General features: G+C 39.2%; 1 protein-coding gene across 2 annotated transcripts; it reads right to left on the bottom strand.

Moving 5' to 3' along the window:
* Positions 1 to 291: 291 nt before the first annotated feature.
* Positions 292 to 25,066, bottom strand: SEPTIN2 (septin 2). Of its 2 annotated transcripts, XM_030496594.1 has the most exons (14): positions 24,953 to 25,066; positions 24,147 to 24,394; positions 22,623 to 22,655; positions 21,380 to 21,500; positions 16,481 to 16,567; positions 15,497 to 15,620; positions 12,746 to 12,880; positions 12,398 to 12,515; positions 10,844 to 10,945; positions 10,445 to 10,590; positions 9,695 to 9,778; positions 6,573 to 6,630; positions 4,091 to 4,198; positions 292 to 3,680 (listed from the first exon to the last, which is right to left on the bottom strand). In XM_030496594.1, exons 3-13 carry the CDS (start codon positions 22,629 to 22,631, stop codon positions 4,094 to 4,096), a joined length of 1,089 nt encoding a protein of 362 aa, XP_030352454.1. In that variant the 5' UTR covers positions 22,632 to 22,655; positions 24,147 to 24,394; positions 24,953 to 25,066; the 3' UTR covers positions 292 to 3,680; positions 4,091 to 4,093. The 2 variants fall into 2 exon arrangements, with proteins under 2 accessions (XP_030352454.1, XP_030352453.1); XM_030496593.1 differs by lacking the exon at positions 24,147 to 24,394.

Raw genomic sequence — 25,066 nt, 5'->3', positions numbered from 1 at the left:
TCAACATGCTGCCCAAAAATGCATTAGTGCAACATTCCTTCTAACACTGTCAATAGCAAAACAATATCCAAAGGACATTTGCAATGTGGACAGTTAGGTTTATCATGAGTTTAATAATATACTACAGTACTGTAATATTTTTTTGTTTCAAGCCCATTCTTCCTTTCTCTTCCTACATATGAGTGTATAATAAAAAGGTTTGAGAAGACCACTGCCACTAATCCACACATTTCTGAATAGGAAACTTACAATCTGTTGTCTTCTTTCAAAAAGTAGGTCTGACATATTCAGGATGCTTCCTTGCCTCTCCTCTCCCTATAGCCTAAAGATGCATCTTCCTTTAACGTACCAGTTCCACACTAAATACTGCAGATAAATGAAACAAATACATAATAATTAAGGGACATGCAAGTTTGGTGAGAACTGCTGAAAAGGCAAGATCCCATAGGCAGGACTTTGGCAGCTCTGGGAACACCCATAGGGAAATGCACTGTACCAATACATTTGGAGCATACCATACTAAATGACCATATTTTATGCAGGTTCATCAGTGTGTTCTCTTTCAAACACATCTGCATTTCTCCTTTGTATTTAAAACGTATCACCACAAACAAATTAATATTGCAAAGGTTGATTATAATAAAGAATCATAACAAAAAAGGTGTATTTTAGCATTTTTTATTTTAGTTTCGGCTACTGGCAGTACATAAACCAGAATGTAACAGATTTTTGTATCAAGAGCAAGTCATTTTTGCTACCAACTATAAAGCTCTGCAAATTTAAAAGTATTTTTACTCCTAAAATAAAAACCGTTACAATGCTGTAACAGAAAAAGAATTGTGGCTACTTCAGCAAGCCACCAAACAACAGCTACCTTTTGTCTCCAAGTATTTCTTCTACCAGTAGTTGAGTTTGTCTGAAACAGAATCTGAGAAAGGTAGTCTCGCTTTTCATGTCTTACCATGAAACCATTAATCACAAGACCACTGCAAGAAAGTGAAGGGAAAACACACCTTCAGAGACATCAAGCACACTATGAATGATTGCCCCAAAGACTTGGGAAGAAGAAACAATTGGCTGTCTTAAGCATTTCACTTAAAACAGCAAGTGATATAAACTTGCCTTTTCTTATTAAAAAACAAACCAAAACATAGGAAAATACTTCTCCTGCTAGATTCTGTAGATCAAAAATTATCTGCCTAAGAATCAAACAGAATACCCTGATCAAGTATTTTAATAGAATCATGATATTTCAAAGAATAAGAGATTGCTTAAAATAATTCCACAGGTAGTGACCCAAGAGCACTAAATGCATGGACAATCTACTTTTGTTCCCATGGCAGAAAATACAGGAAAAAAACTATCAAACCAACATACAGAGAGAGAGTTGCACACGCAACCAGTCTCCCTTTGCATGCATTTTTGATTTCAAAGTTTTTCTTCAAGTATGGGTTCATAGTGCTATCGCAGCTTACCAGACCCTACCAAGCTTACAGGTGAAAACACCAATGTCCCAGAGCTGGCAAAGCAGACAGAGTCTGAAGCATGCTGTGTTCAAAACATTTAACAGAGAAAGACCGGACAAACAGCTTAAAAGTGGATAAATGCTGCATCATCAGGGAGAAAAAAAAACTCCATCAACAAAACAAAACAAAACCAAAACCCCAAACAAACAAAACAGATTTGTGGCAACTAAGAACAGCATGAGACTTCACAAAGTATTCAATGACTTCAATGTATAGTAACTTTGTTTTAGAAACTTATAACTGATTCACAAAACTCATCAAAAGATGTTGAACTAAATCAGGTGTTGTGGAGTGTTTTCTGACAACAGTGCCACATTACTTTGTTTCTACACTTTCTTTTGAAAAAGCAAGACAAGAACTTCGAAGTGCATGTTTTTCCATCTAAGTTTTATATGTAAATATATGACAAAATGGGACTTAAGCCTTCTGTGCACCTCAATATAGAAAAAGGTTCTCATTTTCACTTTTGTCAAGGTTAAGGAAGGCCAAATGAGTTGTACAAAACTTTGATAGTAACTGCTTTTGAGAAGAAAACTGGAGCTCCCTAGCAAAGGCTACAATGCAGGATTTTACTTCACATTTTTATAAAGATCAAATATAAAACAACTCATAATCAGTAGTTTCAGACAGGTACACATTTCAGTTGCTTTGCAGGTTTGTATTTAATCAAGCCACTGAAGCACTGCTGGAATCACACGATAGCTGTACAAATCCTATTCATTTTTCAAAGAAACATTGGCAAAAAAACAACCTATCAAAGTCATAGCTGCACCTGAGCTTAAAGAAGAGAAAAGTTGCAATTCTATCTGTTAGTTAGCTGTTCAGATAGCAACCTTTTATAACAGATCAGATTAGGAAATCTGATTGCTGGCTTTATCAGAAGTAATAAAAACCAACCATGGTGTATTACTGCTTACCCTCCTAGCTGCAACCTATGAAGCTGTACACTATAGCTGTTCTTACGTACTGCAAATGCAATACCAGACATGATACGTAGTACAAGTCCAGCCATGCTAAAAACCAGTCTCCTTTACTGTCAGTGTTAAGGAAAGTGACCTTGGCATAAAAAAAGGAAAAGAGAAGTGTAAGTTATCAGAGTCACTTCTGAAGTAATACTGCTGACTCCATCTTGGAGCAAGACCTTAAAATACAGTTTGTATTGATCCTGTCAGGCACAGATCACTTCAAAAACAAGAGGAGTGTGCTATTATATATATTTTATACTACAATCAACAGTTTCCAATGTCCTAAAAATAGTATGAAAATATTCGTTAGGAATTCTAGAATTTCTTATGTGTTTGGATATAGGAAGCACCCGTGTTCCATGAAAATAACTCTTTGGGGTTTAACTCATTTAACAATATTGGCATTATTCAAGTTCCTTTGGCTACAGTAAAGCCAGAAAACAGCAGGACTAATTTGTGCTGGCCTACAAGAAACTCTTAAAAATTCTCTGCAAAAGAGTTTAGGCAAACAATATAGAATAAAGAATATACGTCCCACAAGGTTAAATCATGCTTATCATATAAAATACAGTGTGCCTCTTAAAGAGACATTGCCTCATTTCTTTTGTTAAGACAAAAGGCATGCTTGAATTAACTTGATACTTGCAGAGGCCAAGGAAAACATCTGCAATGAGCAGAGACAAAAAAAGGGCTGATGGACTCACAGCATGGACTTACACACCTGTAAACACAGCAAAAAATACAAAGTTAACCTTGCGGGGATCTTTAGTGGGGATCCTGTTACATGCCACTGAGCAAGGGATCACTGGCAGCCGTTTATTTCTACATGTAATACAAAGTTAAGAGCAGGGAGCTAATAAGCCATATAAAAAAAAAAAAAAAAAAAAAATCATCTAACACCTTAACAGGCTGGAAAAGTTTCAATGTCTATTTCGTATCCCTCATACAATGGGAAATTGAAAATCAGCTCAATATAAGAATTACTAAACAAAACCAAAGTCAAATGTGTATAATATATAAAATATTGACTGACTACAGGTTATGAAATACGTATCACAAGTTACCACAATGCATTTCCACATTAAACTCTAAAGCAAACTCCAAGTCACATGTTGAGCAAAGGCATCCTTTCTGGTGTAACACCACCGCAATTCAACTTCAGAAGGTCTCCATTAAATCAAGGTATAATCTAAAAACAAGACAGAAAATACAACTGAAGATCAGCTATCATCTTACAGTTAGAAACCTGAAAGAACTGCACATGTTTTAAAAGTCACAATGAAACAATGAATTCATCATGAGTTTGAGAATCACCTGTTTACCCTATTTCAAAGACTCCTTCCATGATTCTTGCTAGCATATACTGTACTGACTTTCTGGAAAATTTGGATACATAGACACACACATACGCACAACCACACTAATGTTTAGCCCAGCTCCAAGCCATTTTACTTCACAAACAGCAGTGAAACCTTGAAAATTAAGACTGAAACCTATGGAAACCCACCTTGTAAACATTTTTCCAAAACGTCTTAATACCAACCACAATAATGAGCAGTTAAAGAAAAACCCCTTTCAGTGGCTATTTAAACATCTTACCATTTATACGTGGTGTTCATGAACTGCGCTGTTATCTCCGTCTCCACTTTGCATCTGCAGCTGCATCTGTGCCTGCATTCTTGCAATCATCTCCTGCATACGACGAAGCTGGAAAAGTAGCACAGAAGAATCCTGTGGCCTAATCTCACCTCAGAATATGATCCTTTGCTGCCACCACACTATTAAGTATTTATATTAAAGAGAGGACATATCTGCATTATCTTTATCTGTTAGGTAACAATCTCAGGTTCCGGCATCTTCTCCTACTGCTCTTTTTCATCCCTTAGAAGGTTGGAAGTTTACTGACTGAAATAAGCAGGCTTCATTTCTGTAATTTGGGATGAGATTTTTGAGCACCCCTAAATGGGAGTCTCTGCTTCTTCTGAAGTTAAATGCATAAAAATGATGGTGCCGAAGTGCTGAACACTTAGTTACTAAAGCTTATCACCAGAAGAAAAGCAGCTTATGTATGTCCCTCCAAACTACACCTGTCATAAAAAAAATTGTCAGGATTACTTCCCAACTCCCTTGCTAGTGAGGACTAGGTGCAATCAAGTATCACAAGCAAACCATCCAAGGAGACATAAACGTTATTAAAAATGGTTGAAGCTCAATTTTAGGGCACTGCAACATTGCCAATCATGTAACTCAGCTACTAAGATTAAATCAGCCGTGTTGCATGTGCAATAGTCAAATTCTTTTAACGTACCAAACTCTTGACAGGTGGGAAGTAAACCTCACTACTGAAATATTTTTGTGTGTCTTTGTGCACCTATGCTGCAAACCCAAACTAAACTGTTGAGCTTAACAATAAAAAATTAAACCTGTGAGTTCTCAATATGGACCTACTCAAGCAAGTCCAGAGGAGGCCACAAAGATGCTCCGAGGGCTGGAGTAGCTCTGCTCTGGAGACAGGCTGAGAGAGCTGGGCTTGTTCAGCCTGGAGAAGAGAAGGCTCCTTAAGGGGAGACCTTAGAGCAGCCTTTCAATACCCCTTAGAAGGGGGGCTTAGGGGGCTTATAAGAAAGATGGGGACAGGCCCTGTACTTTTTATTAGGACCTGTAGCAACAGGACAAAGGGTAATAATTTTAAACTAAAAGAGGGTAGATTCAGACTACACATAAGAAATTCTTTTACAATGAGGGTGGTGAAACACTGGACCAGGTTGTCCGGAGGGGTGGTAGATGCCCGGTCCTTGGAAACATTCAAGGTCAGTTTGGATGGGGCTTTGAGCAACCTGATCTGGTTGAAGATGTCCCTGCTCAATGCAGGGGGATTGGAAGTGGATGACCTTTAAAGATCCCATCCAGCCCAAACCATTCTATGATTTCAAGAAATAGTTACACTATCCTTTTTTATATGCCTTGAAACAACAACCCTTTTCATTTTTACTCTTGGGACTTGGGTAGCCACTAAGACCACTCATAGAAGACTGAACATCATCTCGTTCTAGGGCAGACCAAAAAGCCCATCTCATTCAGTCTTCTCTTCAAGGCTGGCTATCAGCAAATGCATGGAAGAGCCCAACAGCCAGATGGCTGTATTGGGAAGTATTTCCCAACATTGCTCTCAAACTCTAAAAATCTGTCAATTCTGAACTTGCTAAAACCCAAAAACTTCTACCTTTGTGTTTAGTGAGCAGATCCATGGAGAAATTAAAACTCTCCAGTCTCTCAGCATTTTTGAGCTTATGAGCATTCTTGTTATGCACAAAATTCCATGCTAATGAGTTCTACAATTTACAGACTATCTTAAAACTATCTATTTCAAATCAGCCACCTACCATACATCCTGCTATCTATGCTTATATAAGCCCCTTAGTAGACCCTTCCCCTTCCCCTCTGTCATGTACTTCCCAACAAGAGCATTAACCTCATCTCCCCTTGTACAAGATGTGCTTTAGATATCCACTTCAGCCTTTTTGCCTGCTTTTTGCCATTTCACTGTACTTTTTCTAGTCTTGGCTATATCCTTTCTGAGTTAGGGGGACAATGCAAACAGTGTTAGAGCTGTGCATTATGGATTTATCATCGTGGCAGAATGAGAATTCCTGTTTTACTCTTTATTCCTAAGAATTCCTATCATTGTTTCCTCCTTTGATGCAGAGTGGAACTGACTTCTTCCCCACCTGCAATTGCTAAATTTAGAACCTTTCCTCATGTGAGAAGGGCTCTCCTTCCCCACACAACACGCACTGCTGACCACTACAATGGAATCAGACATTTTACCAGGTTACACTTGTCCCAGTAAATCAGTATTCTGAGACTCCTCCACACCTCTTCATATTGTTTTGTCACTGCACCTTGAACAACTCTGTATTAGCACAGTTATCTTTTCAAATTACCAAGACTTACTTATAGATATTTTTATATATATAATATTTATACCTATATATAAGTAGATATAAATAATTTGACCTAAAGTAGTGACACAAGAATAAAAATTCCCCCGTTACAGGAGTACAGAGTTCTGTCATCTTACTTCAGCTTCTTTTTCAAGCAGAATCTGGTCTTTATTTACTTCTTCATCTTCTATTTTCCTAAAAAATAAAAGATGAATATTCTTCAGTAACATGCATACATTCTAGATTTTGTGCTTCCACAGAATGCTTTTTTGACAAAATCGAGGCTCTTAGACACGTGTCAGAGTTTCATAGTACAACCAAAATTTATTGAAACACGTTCCCCACATAGCTGAAATTCATGGTTTTAAATTCTTTTTAAGACATCAATTTATCCCTTACTCCTTCATAAAGTTATACCCAGAACAAGTATAACCTTCAAAACCCGTTCTAGCTATTACTAAAATATGACAGATCTTCACATGAATGTATCACTAAGAACTCTTTCTGAACAGTATTCAAGCATAGCAGTTTACTAAGGGTTAACATTATCCTAACTGATTGCAATTTGAATGCCACAAAGATAGAGCAAATTCAAAAATCCTTCAAAGATTTATTCTTTCCTTTTTATTCTTCCCTTATTTTATTATTCCCTTATCTAATTCTTCCCTTTCATTGGTGCAATAAATCAATACGACTAAATCAAAATGTAAGTTCAAGGTAATGCTGGACAAATTTAACAAAAATATGGAAGCAACAAGTAATGAGTGCTCTAAGACACTCTGTATCTGTAAACCTGACTACCTCCAGGCAGAACCTTCCGGTGATGCAATTCTATCCCATCTCTAACTTCATGAACCATGTTTGCTACCAAACATCTAAAAGACTCATAACCAAAACTATAAAAGTAACACAAACATTGTACATGTCTGGAATCCTTCCAATTGGAGGAATTCTTTATCCTCTGCTCTACTTAAGACTCTTGAAATTTGATTATTTTTCTAGTATAGTCACTTTCCTATTTTTTTTTTGCAAGGCCAAAAGATTTCTTTTGTGTAACGTGTTGAAGTACAATACAAACATTGACTATTCCAGTCGAAATAAAGCAAATGCTTTCAATCAGTACCTCAGAAAACTGCTGCTTAAGTAATTGGGACGTTCCAGTTCTACATTGAGAAACAAAACAAAACATTTATGTACTATATTTTCAAGACTTCCTACCACTTTGCTAATAGATTTCTCCTATCACATGTTGCAATGGGGAAGATCTGCTGACATATCTAATCACACAAATGCCATCAAAAGCACAAAGCAAACAACCTGATGATTGTTAGGAGCCTCTAAGAAGGCTGTATTCACATTAGTGAATAGAGCCAACAAGCACTAATTGCCAAGCACTGCCAGTGGGGTAGATCCAGTTTGAAATCAATTTACATGCAAACTACCCTCACTTATAGTAAACTTAACTACATTCTAGCACCATTTCAGAAACACGAAAACAAAGACATATGGGCCACTTAACCAGACAAGATACAAACCCACGATTTAGTTTCACAAAGAAAGATACCCCAGCTCAATATCAAGTTACTGTCCTGGGTCCTTGGCAAAGGTAACTTTAAATCCTTTAAAGTTGGTAAACATTTATCCTGGGTTCAGCTGTAACAGTTATTTTTCTGCTTCCTAGTAGCTGGTGCAGTGCTGTGTTCTGATTTTACCCTGGGAACAATACTGATAACACACCAATGTTTTAATTGTTGCTAAGTAATGCTTACTCTGATCAAGGACTTTTCAGTCTCATGCTCTGCCAGTGAGGAGGGGAACAAGAAGCTGGCAGGAAGTAGAGACAGGACACCTGACCCAAACCAACCAGAGGGGTATTCCATACCACAGCACATCATGGCCAGGATATAAACTGGGGGGAGTCACCCAGGAGACCCAGATCACTGCTCAGGTCGGGCTGGGTATCGGTCAGTGGGTGGTGAGCAATTGTATTGTGCATCACTTGTGTTTATTGTTTTTTTCCCCTTCCCTTTTTAGTTTTATATTCTCTGCCCGTGTTATTTCCTTTGACATGATTATTATTAGCAGTAGTAGTAGTTTTGTATTATACTTTAGTTATTGAAGTGTTCTTATCTGAACCCATGGAGTTTACATTCTTTTGATTCTCCTCCCCATCCCATTGGGAGCTGGGGGGGGAGAAGGTGGGGAGTGAACAAGCAGCTGCATGGTTCTGAGTTACTGGCTGGGCTTAAACCACGACAACTTTATCTTAACTCTGGATGACCTCAGGTTACATTACTTCTAAGATCTTTGTACATACCTGTTGGAAAACAGACACCAGAACTTGGCAAAATATATATTGTTTTGTTCTGTTTTTTAACTTGAACTTCAGAAGAGAGGATTTAAAAGTCAGGGGAGAAGAGCATCTGGCCTGAAGGGAAAACTGGACTTGTAGGCCAATGCTCCAGGCAGGGAGAAATTCCTTTTCTTGAAAACTGACGAGGCATGTGACAAAACCTACACCAACAGCTTGAAGGAAAAGGCTTTGCAAAATATATCAAACCCGCTGAAAAGTGCAATTATGAAACCCTCTAGTGGTTGAAATAAGAGATGCAACTGAAAAATCTAAACCAGGAAACATCCAGTTTTCAACAAGAACTCAAACTCAACTTTACAAACCTTGCTATTTTAGTTAAAAATGGGGTGTTCTGCCTGTCTCTCTTACCAGCAAAGCTGTGCCCTGCCCACCACAGCTCAAAATAGGGTGGAAAGCCATTATCCTGTTACTGCTATGCAAAGAAAACTATTTACGTGTACCATTCTGTGATTCTATGTTTAATAACTGCAGAGGATTTGAGTTTTTCTTTTTAGAGACACAGTCCAAACATTCCAGTAGACAATTCTGAAAAAAATCCACCTCAATATCAGCATTGATCTAGCTTGCAGATTTTTAAGACATTTATCCTAGACATCTGCCCTACTTACTTACCTCAAGCATTCCAGTCCAGCTGTGTTTCAAGCCTTAAAACAAAGCAGAGCTCTAACTCTACCCTTTCAATGCCACCACTGTCTCTTTAGATTTACGTAATACTTTTTCTTACACTCACTGTAAGCTGATCAACTGAACCTGGTTCTGACTGGAGCTACCAAACTGTCCATCATCTACCAAACCCAAGCAATGAAATGGTAGGAGAGAGAAAGAGGGACACCAAAAAATAAATTCAGAAGAGGAAGAAACAGCATGTAACTGTAAGATGACAACCTGCCGCCTCGCTTGAGCCTCTCAGAGCGGAAGTTCTCATAGTGAAGATCCTGGGTCACCTCCTGAAGATCTTGCATATGGGTGCTGGAGGAAGAAAAATCATTAAAAGATAAAACATACCTGTGTCACATCAGCTTGTTTAACCAGCTCTCACATTCAGCACTGTACAGGGTCAAAGTGTTCAGCATGCACACCCATTTAACATGCTGATTTCAAATCTAATTTAGGTTAAATAGGTGCAATGAAAGACACATAGAGAGACCACCTCAGACCCTGAGGCAGCTCTGGTGTAAGCTGTCCTCCTGGGTGAGGCATTTGATAAAGCAGCGCTGGGCAGGGGAAGCAGAATAGCAAAGCCTGAAAAACAATCAACTAGTGGACTTCTGAAGTCTCCTCCTTTCCAGATTGTATCTACATATAGATACATTTAAATAAGCACACGGTGTAGAGCAACCCACTTTATGTTCCTGGGGATCTGAATAGCAACACAATGCTCTGTTTGACGGAAGAATTAGACAAAAGATTATTTCTGCAGAATCACTAATTCAGAATGGAAAGAACCTGTTGAACCTATGTGGTCTAATTCCTGCCTAGGCCTAGGCCAGGTAGGTCAAGGCTGCTCATGGCCTTCTCCAGACAAATTCTGAATGTCTCAGAGGGTTCCACAACCACTCCAAATGCCCAATACAGTGTTCATCTTCCTGATGATTATTTTTTAAACTACCATCTAATTGGAATTTTCTAACTTACATTAACATGGTCCTCAGCTTCAGGAAGTCATTATGTTCTGGATTTTCCACTTCAACTACACCCCAGGGGTAGAGTCGACCTCGAACTTTTTTACCTTTGGCTTCAATAAGTTGATTGGAACCCACTACACAAAATGGAATGCTGGCCTGAAAGCAAAAATGCAAAAATTACTAGTAATGAACGTGAACAAACAACTCAAGAATAACTCTTGTTCTGCTCAGCACTGCATCTTACGGTGTTAAGTTCACAATGCTTTTAAATTTGAAGGCACAGAGACACAGTGACTCACTCAAAGTCTCATCTCAGGTCACAGTATGCATCTTGTTCTAAAGCCACCTAAGCAGTCTGAAAAGATCCAGTATATTATCCACATCTGTAACTTTATGAAGCTCGTCATACCTTCAGGAGTCTGGTCTGCTCTTTAAAATCTTCATCCTCATCAGATTCAGCATCAGGCAGGTGATAAATCTTGATGCCATGCTCTTCTATTTCATCCAGAATCTGAGATTTATAACGCAAGAAACTGAGATGATATACATGTAAAGTCAGTACTTTTAGTTCTTAATGCAAAATTACTTAATTGGTAATACACAGTCTCTTGAGCAATTCGGGCCTATCTCGCTAATCCAAGTTACCTAGGAAGTATTTGTTTTCAAACACCATTATTTCTTCATGATATTCAACAACTACTTGCCACAGGCTTTCAGACAAACAATAGTGCTCAAATAAACACTGTCCTTTGTGGACTACACATAAGAAATTTCACTTTATTTAAACAGTTGTAATTTTTTTTTTTTTTTTTTCAATTATAAAGCATTGACTCAGAAGTCATAATTGCTTTGAACAGCCTAAAACTCCTTGCTCTTGCAATCATGGAGTCATGGAATCAATCAGGTTGGAAAAGACCTTCAAGATCATCAGGTCAAACCGTTCCCCACCACTGCCAAGGCCATCACTAAACCATGTCACTAAGGGCCTCTTCTGCACGGTTTGTGAACACTTCCCTCTGAATTACTATTCAGAGAAGTAGGGATAGGAGTGTTTAAAAACCTAACTGAGCTACAGACACTACAAACACCTTTTTCTGTCTTCATGACTGCTAAGAATGGCATCTGCAGCTGGAATCCCTTTGCCATAAATCCAAATTTTGCTCTTTTAAATAAAAAAATTCTGCAAAATTTTATCAAAATACATATATCAAACTGAAGTACATTTCTCCCATTTTTTGTTGCAAGCTGGGTAAGATAACTAGAAGGATTTTCAGAAGAACTGAAAAAAAACCACAGATAAATTTTAAATAGAACAGCTAAGACTGGATCAATTCAAGACAGGACAAGTGTGCCTTCTGGCAAATCAATTCTAACACTTCTTTCTAAATGTCATAATTGTAACTAACTCACAATGGTTTGTGGCATTTTCCCCTCCTCAGCAAATAGAGCATCAAGTCCTGCAAGACTGAATGTGTTAAAGGATCTTGTCTATGGAAGAAATATCTGGAATGTATTAAAAGAGGGTGACACAAGGGAAGAAAAACAATCCCCAGATCAGAAAAATCTCTGAAAATACTATTTTTCAATCATTGGAATTCTGACTGGGTAAGAAAACAACACATACTATAGATGCAGATATCTGTGTTTGCTTTTTGTTTGGATTAAACAGGTAAGTGAGGAATTATCATTAGAAAATGCATTTAAGTATTTTTCCAAAGTTTCAAAATCCCCTCCTAATGTAATTGGAAATGTAGCCAGTCTGCCAGTTCACAGGCAACATTTTAAGGACAATTCCTCAGTTGTCTCAGACATAATAGATGAATTCACACGATATCAAACTACATATGGAATGATGTTTTCTTGGCTGGGACAGGTAAGGTTGCATGAGAACACCCCTCTCTTCAGCAACTGTGCTGCTATAACCAAAGTACAACGTTTTTCTGCAAGCTAGAAGAATACTTACCCTTTTCTTTAGTCTTTCTCGCTCTTTCAGAGAAAGAGTATCAGCTTTTGCAATCACTGGTACAATATTTACTTTGTTGTGTATAGCCTTCATGAACTCAACATCCAGAGGCTTAAGGCTAAAATTAAGATACATAAAAAGTTTAATTTATTTTTAATCTAGATGACCAATTTATTTTCACACCAGCATAGATCTCTCTTTACACGGAGAGAAACAACACACCCAGTTAATCCCAACACTTCTAGTATTTCCTTAAGCAATGGCAATCTCATTCTGAAAATTTCAGTCAACAGGCACAAACCAAATCCCCAAAATAAAATAATTTAGAAAATAAAATCAAACACCTACCCATGACCAAATGGCGAAATGAAATAGAAGCAGCAATGGACCCGGTTATCTATGATATGCCTTCTGTTCAAACCACTCTCATCATGCAGGTATCGCTCAAACTGCTCGTCAATGTAAGAGATTATGGTCTTGAAACTGTAAAACAAATACGGATTTGAGAAATCGTGATCATTACCAAACAATCATTTCAGTGATGTTTCAAAGGTAATATTAAACCAAACACATGCTGTTGGTGAACCAACCTGCTGCTGGACAACAACTCATTTACTGATGCTGTAAGACTGCAAGAGTAGAAGAGCACATATCCTAAAATTTAGATTGAATTTTAGAATAACAAACTACTATGCATATTTATATTTATGTAAAGATAAAATATACATATATATAACACACAACTTCCATAGCAAACTTCTCGTGGGTTTAGATTTACTTTTCGACTAGTATTACTAACACATGCTCAAGATAGTCTAAGCTTCTTGTTCCAAATTGATTTAAGATCATCAAATAGTTTGGGTTAGAAGAGACCTTTAAAAATCACCTAGTCCAATCACTCTGCCGCAGGCAGGGACACCTTCCACTAGACCAGGTTGCCCAAAGCCCCGTCCAACCTGGCCTTGAACACTGCCAGGGATGGGGCAGCCACAGCTTCTCTGGGCATCTCTAGACGATCTTAAAGGTCCCTTCCAACCCAAACCATTCTATGATGTCCAACATAAATCTACCTTCTTTCAGTCCAAAACTATTGTCCGTTGCTCTGTTACTACAGGCCTTGGTAATAAGTGTCTCTCCATCTTTTCTATAAGCCCCTTTTATATACTGAAAGGCCTTAGTAAGGTCTCCCTGAAGCCTTCTCTCCTCTAGGCTGAACAACTCCAACTCTCAGACTTTCTTCGCTGCTGTTCCAGAGCCCTCGGATCATTTCCGCAGCCCTCCTCCAGACCTTCTCTAATAGGTCCATGTTCGCCTCATCCTGGGGGACCCAGAGCTCAATGCGGGTCTTGCAAGAGCAGTGCAGAGGGGCAGAATCACCTCCCTCAACCTGCTGGTCACAATTCTTTTCATGCAGCCCAGGATACAAATGGCTTTAAGGGGTGCAAGCCAGCTCATATCCAATTTTTGCCCACCAGTATCCACAGTTCTTCTTTGCAGGGCTGCTCTCAACCCATTCATCTCCCAGTCTGTACTGATACTGAGGATTTTCCCCAGTCCATGTGCAGGAGCTTGAACCTGGCCTTGTTGAACTTCATGAGGTTTGCATGCGCCCACTCCTCAAGCGTGTCAAGGTCCCTCTGGGTGGGATCCCTTCCCTCCAGTGAATCAACTGTACCACTCCGCTTGGTGTCATCTGCAAACTTGCTGATATTAAAGAACATATTAAAGAGTATTGGTCCCCGTACAGACCCTTGAGGGACACCACTCATTACTGGTTTCCACTTAGTCTTTCAGATATTGACTCTAACTCTTTGGATGCATGCATCCAGCCAATTCCTTACCCATTCAACAGTACATATATCAAACCCACACCTCTCCAATTTAGAGGCAAGAATGTTATGGGGGACCGTATGAAAGGCCTTACAGAATTCCAGGTACATAATATCAGTAGCTCTCCCTTTATCTGCTCCATTGTAGAAGGCCACCAGCTTAGTCAGGCACAATTTGCCCATGGTGAAGCCATGTGGGCGGTGCTTAATCACCCCCTTGTCTATGTTTCAACATATCTTCCAATATGTTCCAATAAGATCTGTTCCATTATCTTACTGGACACAGAGGTGAGGCTGACTGGTTGGTAGTTCCCAGAGTCCTCCTTCTAACCCTTTTTAAAAATGGGCATGAAGTTTCCCTTTTCCAGTCACTGGGGACTTTGCCTGACTGCCATGGCTTTTGAAATATGATGGAGAGTGACTTGGCAACTACGCCTGCCATAGATAACCTGATGAGACAGGATGCATCTTGTTGGGTCCCATGGACTTATCAAGTCTCTTGGTAAGTTCAAGTTCCTCAGCTGGTCTCAAAGCTGATCCTCTCTTATGATGGAGACAACTTCATTTCCAAGTCTCTGCCTTAAGGTTCAGAGACTTGAGAGATGAGAGATGTGGGAAGAAGGGTTATCACCGACCTCAAGATTATTTCTCAGTATCTACTATAATGTAAATTTCTCAAAAAAAATCCAAACAATCAAACCCAAAGATGATGAAAATGTGCTTAAAAATGAAGCACAGAATCTGGGAATGCTCAAATGAATGTGGACAAGATCTAAAGGTGGATTTTTACTTGCACTAAATACTAGATGAATTATTTTCTCAAAGTATTGTTTCATTTCTTGTGTCTCGGTGGTTCCATTGCTTTCTGACTATAGAAAAAGCCAAGGTCACTGTTCACTTAAAACTCTTCCAAACTTAAGAAAGTTAATTAAGGGAAAAAAAAAAAATGGGTCACAAAATTTATTTCATGCTGTGTAGAAACTACTGATACCTTTTTAGACGTATCTGAATAACTCACAACATTGAAATTCAGCATTTCACACAACACATCAAAAAAAAGGTAAGATAATGACTTAACAATATAATCACTTTGAATCACCTTTGCAATGTGTTTAAAAGAGCTAGGATAGCCACTTGGGACATCCTACTTTGAACTGCCTATCACTATTAATACAACCCCACTCCAGGTATTTATTCCCACCCTTCTAGGACAAACATCAAATAGATATCAGTCTTCATACATACATCAATATATACTCTGTGTACATACCAGTCTCGACAATTGATAGCATCCCCATATCCTGGTGTATCTACAACCGTCAGACGTAGCTTCACACCCCTTTCTTCAATTTCAACTGTAGAGGCTTCAATCTGCACAGTGCGCTCAATCTTCTCTAAAAGACAATAAAGTCGATCTTTCAGAATAGAATTTGTAAGACACTGTTATTTTGAGATAAGCTCAAAAGACTAATTTGCAGATTCAACCGTATATTATTCCACATATTATCTTCTAAGGCCTGATAACAGCAAGACTCAGTTTTTAGGGTCTTCAGATTTTGTTAGAAGATACTCGTTCTAAATATAACATAGAAACTAATGCAAAAGGGACTGAGAAAAAAAAAAAAAAAACAAACAAAAAACCCCCAACCTGTAGGTAATCAGCAATCTGGAGAACAATACTAAATTATACATAATGGATCTTTTTTTCCTAAGGTTGAAAGTGATAAGTTATCATCAGCTAACATGATAAATTATTAAAGCAAGTCGTTCAAGAAGTAGCAAGGAGGGGGAAAAAACAGCCTCCTCCTCTATTTTCTTACAATATTCTCTTTCGCTGGACTGAAGAAGAAAAGGAAGTGAAGTTCACATTCACCACGTATCAATCCAAATCAAAGAATCAAGTTGCAATTCCAAGCAGGCATCAATAATGCACATGTTTAGAACTGCAAGAGAAAGAAATTTTCTGATGATTTAGTTGGTTGTTTATCTTACTGTGACACCATGACTTCTTTTTTTCTAAAGCAAAAGAAGGGATCAACTTTCTAGGTGCCAATATGAATACACCTGAACACTAAACATATATCCCATACACATCCTGGGTACAGAGGGAACCAATTCCATCAAGTATCAGGAAATACATTAGCAATTATTACAGCTAGGAATTGCGACCAGCTGTTACTAAAATCCAAAGATAAAACCATTCAATTCCAAAAATCATTGACATCTAGATAAACTAGAACAAAAGTGTGTTTACCAGCAGCTCCTGGGATTATCCTTTCTGGGTAGAGATCTGTCAAGAACAGGCTGTTTATTAATGTAGATTTCCCCAGTCCAGATTCACCTGTGATTCAACATAAAGATAAATTCAACATATTTACATAAGTAATTTCAACTGTATCCAGACAGTATCATCCAACTATATATTTTTTAATGTTAAATGTAAATATTTTCATTTAAAAATTTACACCTTATAATTCTGTATTAGAAAAGTTTGCACAAAAAGGTTGAATAACAATTTTTACATCTCAGCTTTATAATACACTTTCTCAGAGCTTTCACTAATGATTTGTAATTAAATCTGTTGGTGGAGTTCTGCTCAATTTAGACTTAAAATTACCCATTTCATGTCTCCTGATTTGTTAAGGCATGCTTTTCTGCTACCACTCCAGGATGTGAAAAATCATACACTAGGGGAAGCTGGATCCTGCCTAGGCTATATCCTCAATTCAAACAACGAAAAAGGCACAGCTGAACTTCTGCACAGCCAGCCCTCATAAAGCATGACTTATTTCTGCTTTTTATGCTAATATGGCAAACAAGGACCCAAGGGAAGAAGAATATGACATGGCCACTGAGCATACACACAGAGCGATTTTTTCACTGATGAAACTGGGGATTACCACATTGTACCATAAATATATTTTTGTTCTAGGGCTACTGGCTGAGCCATAAGGAGAGTTCAAAAGCCACCTAACTAGCTAAAGATTAAGATCTTCACCAGAACAAACGTTCATGGCATAAAAAAGACTGGCAGCTCTGAGTGCTCAGTATTGAATTCACTGAACAAATCCTTTTCCTAGAATTTTATTTCAGGTGTTGCTAGAGTTAATTAAAAAAAAATATAATGTTGAAAATTATGGACCACGTGATCCCTCTGAGTAACTGTATCGGGTTTGCGTGGCAAGGGTTTGGTAGCGGGGGGGGACAGGGGGGGCTTCTGTGAGAAGCTGCTAGAAGTTTCCCCCATGTCTCATAGAGCCAATGCCAGCTGGCTCCAAGAAGGACCCGCTACTGGCCAAGGCTGAGACCATCAGTCACAGTGGGAGCACCTCTGAAATAACATATTTAAGAGGAAATAATTACTGCACAGGAGCAATTGCAGCTGGAGAAAGAAGTGAAAGTATGTGAGAAACAGCCTGGCAGACACCAAGGTCAGTGAGGAAGGAGAGACAGGAGGTATTCCAGTCACCAGAGCAGAGATTCTCCTGCAGCCCACAGTACAGACTATGGTGATTAAGGCTGTGCCCCCGCAAGCCCATGGAGGTCCACGGTGGAGCAGGTATAGTAACCATGCCTGAGTCACCCTTTTCCACTGGTTGTCCTAGGTTTCCAGCTTGGCCTGTATGTCCAATCTTTCCTTCACAACCCGGTGACACTCTGCCTCCTGCAAGTCCTTTATCTCCTTTTGCACCTGGGTTTCCTGGAAACTCAAGTCCTGGGAAGCCTGTGTCACCTGTTGGTAGAGTTAAATGGTATTTCCACCACTTTGGGATACCTTTCTCTCATCTCCTTGACAGAACCACAGCACAACTCGATGCATTTCACAAGTGCAGACTCAGAGGCATCTCCTGCCACTGCTCTCTTAAGAATTGGTTTATTTTCTTGGTTGGCCTGAAACACAGCACGGTTGCAGAGACCTGCAGTTCTGGACAAAGCAGTCCAAGTAGCTGAGCTCTCGTCGAAGGAAGCACCACCCTGGTTCTCTGTAGTATTGGCCTCATGAATCTGATTGTCAAACCACATTTGCGCAACAGTGTCTGTTACTGGGGTTTGAGTGGCTGCAGTGGCTGTTGTCGGGGTTGGCATAGCTGCTGTGCTTGGGGGTTGAGTAGCTGCACTGTTTATTGCTTTGCCATCAGATCAAAAGACATCTTTTTCTGTAGGCATAGGCCAAGCCCCTGCAGCCAGTGGAGGACCCCACACTGGAGCAGGTTTGGTGGCAGGACTTGTGACCCCCCAGAGAACCCACGCTGGAACAGTCTCTTCCTGAAGGACTGCACCCTGTTGGAAGGGCCCACACTGGAGCAGTTCGTGAAGAACTGCGGTCCGTGGAAAGGACTCTCACTGGAGAAGTCCATGAAGAACTGTCTCCTGTAGGAGGGACCCCACGCTAGAGCAGGGGAAGAGTCCTCCTCTGAGGAGGAAGGAGTGGCAGAAACAACGTGTGATGAACTGACCACAATTCCCATTTCCTGTCCCCCTGCGCCACTGTGGGGGAGGAGGCAGAGAAAATCGCGAGTAAAGTTGAGCCCAGGAAAAAGGGAGGGAGGATGGGGAAGGGGAAGGTGTTTTGAAGATCTGGTCTTATTTCCCATTACCCTACTTTGATTTAATTGGTAAACTAAACTGATTTCCCCAAGTTGAGTCTGTTTCGCCAACAATGGTAATTGGAGTGATCTCTCCCTGTCCTTATCTTGACCCAAGAGCCTTTCATTATATTTTCCTCCACTGTCTAGCTGAGGAGGGGGAGTGACAGAACAGCTTCAGTGAGCACCTGGCATGAAGCCAGGGTTAACTCACCACAGTAACACACTATTCTGCCATAGGAGTCTAACAGATAACTGAACAAGAGAAAAAAAAAAGAGATGGAATTATTTTTTAAATAAAGATTTGACTAGGATCTGCCAGTGTTTAAAGCCTTATAGAATGCATCTCTCCAGATTGGATTTTACCATGCAGCCTTCTCCAGCGAAAGAGGCAAAGTAACAGCCAAATGGCATCATTTCAGCAAAACCCACAAAAGTATGATTTTAACCAGTGGCACGTTCCATACTTCCAGTCTGGGTAAATATTACATGTAAAATAAATCAGTTTTCATAGTCACTGTCAAGGATTATACTGACCACAATAGTTAAGATTTCAGTGACTCCCAAGAGAAACAACTATTTAGATGAAGTCATAGCTTAATAATGAGAATGAACATGAAATTGTTACATAAATACAAGTGGTTAGGATTTCTTTGGAAGCAACATAGCCAAGCAGCCAAGTTGTTATAAATTCCAGCTCATATTATCACAAACCATAATAAACAACAGCATAGAAAAAAAAGCTAAGAATAAAAATTTTTGATTAGGATTCTGTCAGTGCAGACAGCTTCTAAAGAAGCATTCTCCTGCTCAGAAATTAAGAAGGATGACAACTTAATGAAGCATAATAGTTCAATACAGACATTGTGATACAGCCCATAAGAGAGCATACTTAAACCCCATGCATACTTCTAGAGAAAAAATTCACATTCCAAACTGTTGAAATAATCAACATTCTAAAGCATGGTTTATCTTACATTGCCTGACTCTCTCTGCTAGTCTATCTTAACATATCACTCCTAATTTTCAATGAAACTGCTTTTTTCCAAGTTCTCTTCCTGTAGTTTTCATTTATCCCTTAGAATATTGGCAGATTTTACTAGTACAGAGGTGTGGTTAATTGCCTTCCTGTTACTCTCACACCATGTCTTTTCCCCCCTATTTTCTATTTTACGAGAGGCTAGAAAAAACCGCTTTCTACCATTTCACATTGCTTTCTGCAAGAACTGTTTCACTTAGCACTACTTGGAAATGAAGTTCAGCTGCAGCAGAGAAAGCACATCTTTTGTTTCTTAGAACTGTCCAGATTTTTAGGATCACTGAACAGTAAATTCTGGAGTTATAGCAGATACTGTAATTTGAAACATCTCCTTATACTTTGGCTCTACACTCAGATTTTGTAAGATATCCATTATGATACTATCCTAAACAAATCCAATGAAAGATACCATAAAGTTCTAGGAAGACAAAAATAAGGGACAGTTCTGTCCAACACTGAACTACAAGAGACAGAAACAGGATAAAAGCAATGCCAGGACTCTCATTTGGCAAAACTAATGAAAGGTTTGAAGATAGACTCTTTCTGTAACTACTGGAATTCAAAACAATTAAGAACTTAAACACCTCCTATCATGTACTGCCTCACCTCTCCTTCTCATTTCTACTGTGATCTCTCTCGGACAAATCTAACATGCAAATGAGATTTAGTTCTTATTACACCAGGTAATAAAGAACCCGATTCTATTAGGGTATACTTTTTTACAAAATCCTATTTTAAAAGGGAGAATTAGAGAGTTCAAACATCAAAACTCAGAAGCTACAGCTCCTAAGCACCATGACCAGGAAAGATACAGAAGATGCCCAAGCCTGATTTGGGATCCTACTTCATTTGCAAAAATTACACCGACTTCTCAAAGGACCAAGGTATTTCTGCAGACACACTAAACTTTTCTTTCCTTTCTACATACCAACACAGAATCTCAGTGAAATATCAAACAGAATTAAACTTTAAACTATAACTGCTAAAAGAAAATCAAGATCAATTTAAAAAGTAACAGCTCCCATTAAAACCAACTAATCCAGTTCTCATTCTTCTCTTTGAATAGTATTTAGAAAGGGTGGAAAGACCACAGCTCAGATTCTTTTGAACTGCAGAAGCATAAACAACATTTTTAATAGAAGAGTCTCCTTAATACTATTTTCTTAATCAAAATACGCAAACAAACATTGTATCCAAGGGCAAAGCCAGTTTTAAACTATATTTTAAATAGAATGCTTGAATCCTGTAAGACAGGAGAGAAAGAAGGAAGCAATGATCACGGGAGTGCACAACAGAATTTTTTCACTTCATCCACAAATTTACTAATGTATTCAAACATAGTTTGTGATGTGAACAACAACTGCTGCATGAATTAATAAACCTATAAAAGAAAGTAAAATGCTACACTATAGAAGAGCTTTCTCATGCAAGCTGGAGACTTACAATAGTGGAAGTAACATCCATTTTAATTCCAAATTCTCTGTGAGCAAGTACTAATTTGGAGAAAGACTATAAAACGTTTCCTTACCAACCACCATAAGAGTAAATTCAAACCCCTTTTTCACAGACTTTCGGTGAACCTGATTGGGCAGGTTTGCAAATCCAACATAGCCAGGGGTTTCTGGATTGGTAAACTGAGCAGGCTGTTGCTAAAATTGAAATAAAATAAAATACGACAATAATAAGCAACCACTCAAGACATACTTGTTTGTATAACTGCTTTCCTCAGTCATTTCAAATGGCTTGAAGCTACACAACATGCAGAGAAAAAACTACACAGAGAAAAATACTACTCGGCATTTTCACCATTTCGTACAGAGCAACTGCATTCACCTAGAGTTAAAAAGCTTCATTTACTCAGCTATCCAGCCAAGATCACTTGAAGAAGAAAAAATCCCGAGCATTTGTTTATCAAAGTATGAAGTGCATTCAATAATCACACACTTTCTAGACAGCGTCTTCACACATACTTAAAATAAAAAAGCTTGTGTCCAATGTTTATGGACTTCGATAAAAAGGTGATAATTTCTAATCAGCTTTTAGCACATCCAAATGAAAAGCCTAAATGACTACTGAAGTGACAGACATCTGCTGGAAGTCCTCTTTAGAGATCTCTTTTAAGGGGAAGATAGAATTTACATAGTAGTGTTTGAAATGCCCACAACTACAAATACTGCAGAGAAATCCTTAGAACTGTTAGTTTCCCTCTTCGAACATATTACCTGAGTATCCTTTATCATTTCACTCCAACAAGCTAACATGGATGTTTTATCCATTATACCAAATGCAGGGGGCCAAAAATTAGATGTATCCCAGCGTGTCAATAATAAACTAGGTTACCGCATTGTTTATGAAGGATTTCACTGTAAGATCAGTTGACTGTATTAGTAAATGAAGAAACTAAATCTCAGAACATCCTGTTCTTAATGATTCCTGTTCAAAACACAGTAGCAGAATGGAAGTTTCAATGAAAATGCACCAGGGAGCTTGTATGCAACTCCATAACCAAAACTAAATCCTTCCAAGAGCATTAGTTAACTGCAGAGGTTTATACTTGCAGGAAACTAATGTACGCTTTATATCACTTAAGTTTTCAATACTATGTGATATAATATTGTGTGAATTCTCTCAAACTTATGACCCATAAATTTAGCATACACATCATCATCAAACACAATGCAAGTTACACATTCTGTCCTTGCAGATTAGTATTTAAAAACAAAACACCTGTTTCACATTGTTACACTGGAAGACAGAAATGCTATTCTTACCTTGGACATTTTTACGGAAGGTCAGGAACAAATCTGGAAAAAAAGTATTGTTTTTCAGCTTACTAAAAATCATACAAAAAAAAAACCAACACAAACAACAACAACAAAGGTCAGAAAACAATATAATATCCACTGTTGCACATTAAATTAAAAAAGAAGCATTCTTGACTGGCTGTCCAGATTTTGAAACAGTCTCAACTGCTCCAGAGTACAAGTAGTTGACTCTTCAGTGCTGGTGCAGAGCAGAATTTTCAGCAACCATCATTCCTATTAACATCAATAAATTCAGGCAACATGAATGTGGGGTGCTAAAGGCATCAGATGTATGACAAACCATTTTGAAGCCTGCAGAAACAAAGTTCACATCCTCTCCGGAAACTAACCAAACCAAACAGACTGCTTAAAGACATCTTACTATTTACAGGAAACAGATTTTTCAAGCTAAGAAAACCCCCAAAAAATAACTAAGGTCTATTATTCTTTCCTTTTAAGCCTCCTTCCCCTCAACATTTCCTTTCGCGCTTGAGTGTCTGTAAAGAGCTGACAGCTTCAAAATGAAGCATTTTCTCCTCTTTTTTCATCTGGATGTTTGCAAACTCAGTCATTTTAACTTCTGTTGCCAAGTTAAGATTTTCACATGCAGCTGCATCACAAAGCAGACAGGCAAAAAAAATTAAAAAAATACAAAAAAGCATCTAGCACCTCTATGCAAGTGTCTCTTGACGAACAAAGACCCATCAACATACTTCTATCACATTAACTTGCATGAGTTCAAGAGATCATGTAATTTACTATGGCAATATAAAAATGTCAGCATATGTTGTATCTTCAAGTGATGAGTGCTCCAAGACCCCTTTCTAGAGCCCCCCTTGGCTTGCCCTCTTAATCAAAAAGGTACCTGTTCCCACTCACAAAGCCCACATTCCACAGCCACCTCTTATCTACCTAGCTCACTCCCACTTCCATTCTATGGATTTGAAATGATCACCACCTGATTCTTTCTGTCTTCCAAGCAGATGTGTCAGTGAATTCAGCTTCATGTGAAACGACACTACGCTGCTTCAATGGACAGCACCCTCCAGTCTGTCCCACCCATCAAAAAGCCACCTTGAAGTCAAAGGAAACTGCCCAATGTCAGATGGACAGAAACCCAACCTCTTTTGTGCTAGGTAGAAGGCAAAGTTGTTTTCAAATTGGTAATGATTTCTGGCAGCTCTCTCATTTGCTTCTCAAAGCTGCTGTATTTTATATATACATATGCAAGTGCAAACTAATTCAGGTTTATTAAGATGTGACTTTTTAGCTCACCATGATTACTTCACTGTTAACAGTTACCAAGCTGGTTTCCCTCTCCACTCCCAAGATAAGGAAGAGGTCAGTTCTGAGGAAGGCTTTTTGATGGGAGGGACAGACTAAAGGTGCTGAATACTGAAGCAATTTGCTGTCGTTTCACATGAAGCTGAACTTGCTAACAAAAATCTGGCATCCCGATTATACACACGGAATAAAAACTGAATAACATACTTCTCAAGGGAAATTTCATGCTGAAAATCCAGTATCTGCAATGTCTGTATTTCAGTCAATAAGCTGCTCTATGGCCAGCGGAGTAAGTATTCAACTACTGAAGAGGTTATCTGTGAGTCTTTTATGATCATGCAAGATTGCTTTGATAGCAACTCTTCCTTCCAAGAATGTTTCCTGCCGAGTGATGTCACTGACTCCTACTTAACCATTCTCCATGAGAGATCTTCAATGCCAAACAAAACTAGATCCTGCTAGAACACAGAAGAACATTCTTTTAATTCACGAGGCTTGTCTGTCACCCAACTATTTCTCAGACGCAGGCCAAGAGCAAAGTTTCTCACAGCTACCAAGAAACAGAAGAGAGCTATTTATGCAGATGGCTGCAGTTACATTAGGTTTTAGCATATAGATCAAGTACAGAAATCTTTCACAAAAGGTCTTTCCCACAGCATTCCCCTCAGGGCAGCGGCTGAGTGCTCCCACATAGGCAGGAGCACGCAGTCCAGATTTTCCTCTGGAGCTGGTCGATCATGTTCCCTACCCTCAGGTTTCAACAACTCGGCTGGACTTTTGGTTTGGGTTCTGGGTTTAGGTTTTTTTTTCAGGAGAACGTCTTCTGAAGCGATTCGGCCCCAGAGTAACTACCTCACCCGTTGTGAACAGAGGGGACCGCATGTGCGAGGCCCTCGCGTTTGGCGGGTACCTCAGACATTCAGGCGACACCACCCTTTCGACTCGCTACCCCCACCCTTACCCCTACCCCCTTCTCCTCCCCCTCGCCCTCCCCGCCTCTCCTCCCGCCTCACCGCAGCCGCCGCTCCGCGCCGCGCGCCTCCAACGTCCCCAACCGCAGCTCCCGCGCGCGCGCGCCGCTGGGGGGTAAATGGGAGGAGCGCCGCGGCTCCACCCCGCCCCTCAGG

This window comes from Strigops habroptila, chromosome 8, assembly GCF_004027225.2.
Source record: "Strigops habroptila isolate Jane chromosome 8, bStrHab1.2.pri, whole genome shotgun sequence".
Classification (NCBI taxonomy): Eukaryota; Metazoa; Chordata; class Aves; order Psittaciformes; family Psittacidae; genus Strigops; species Strigops habroptila.
Note: the sequence above shows the minus strand (reverse complement) of the source record. Positions and strands in the feature narration are given on the sequence as shown.

Excerpts from the sequence above, each read along its gene's own strand:
- SEPTIN2 (XM_030496594.1), bottom strand. Across the intron at positions 10,591-10,843 it reads AGCAGACCAGACTCCTGAAG|GCCAGCATTCCATTTTGTGT; the intron begins GTATGACGAGCT and ends TTTTGCTTTCAG. Across the intron at positions 9,779-10,444 it reads AAGCTGAGGACCATGTTAAT|CACCCATATGCAAGATCTTC; the intron begins GTAAGTTAGAAA and ends TTCTTCCTCCAG.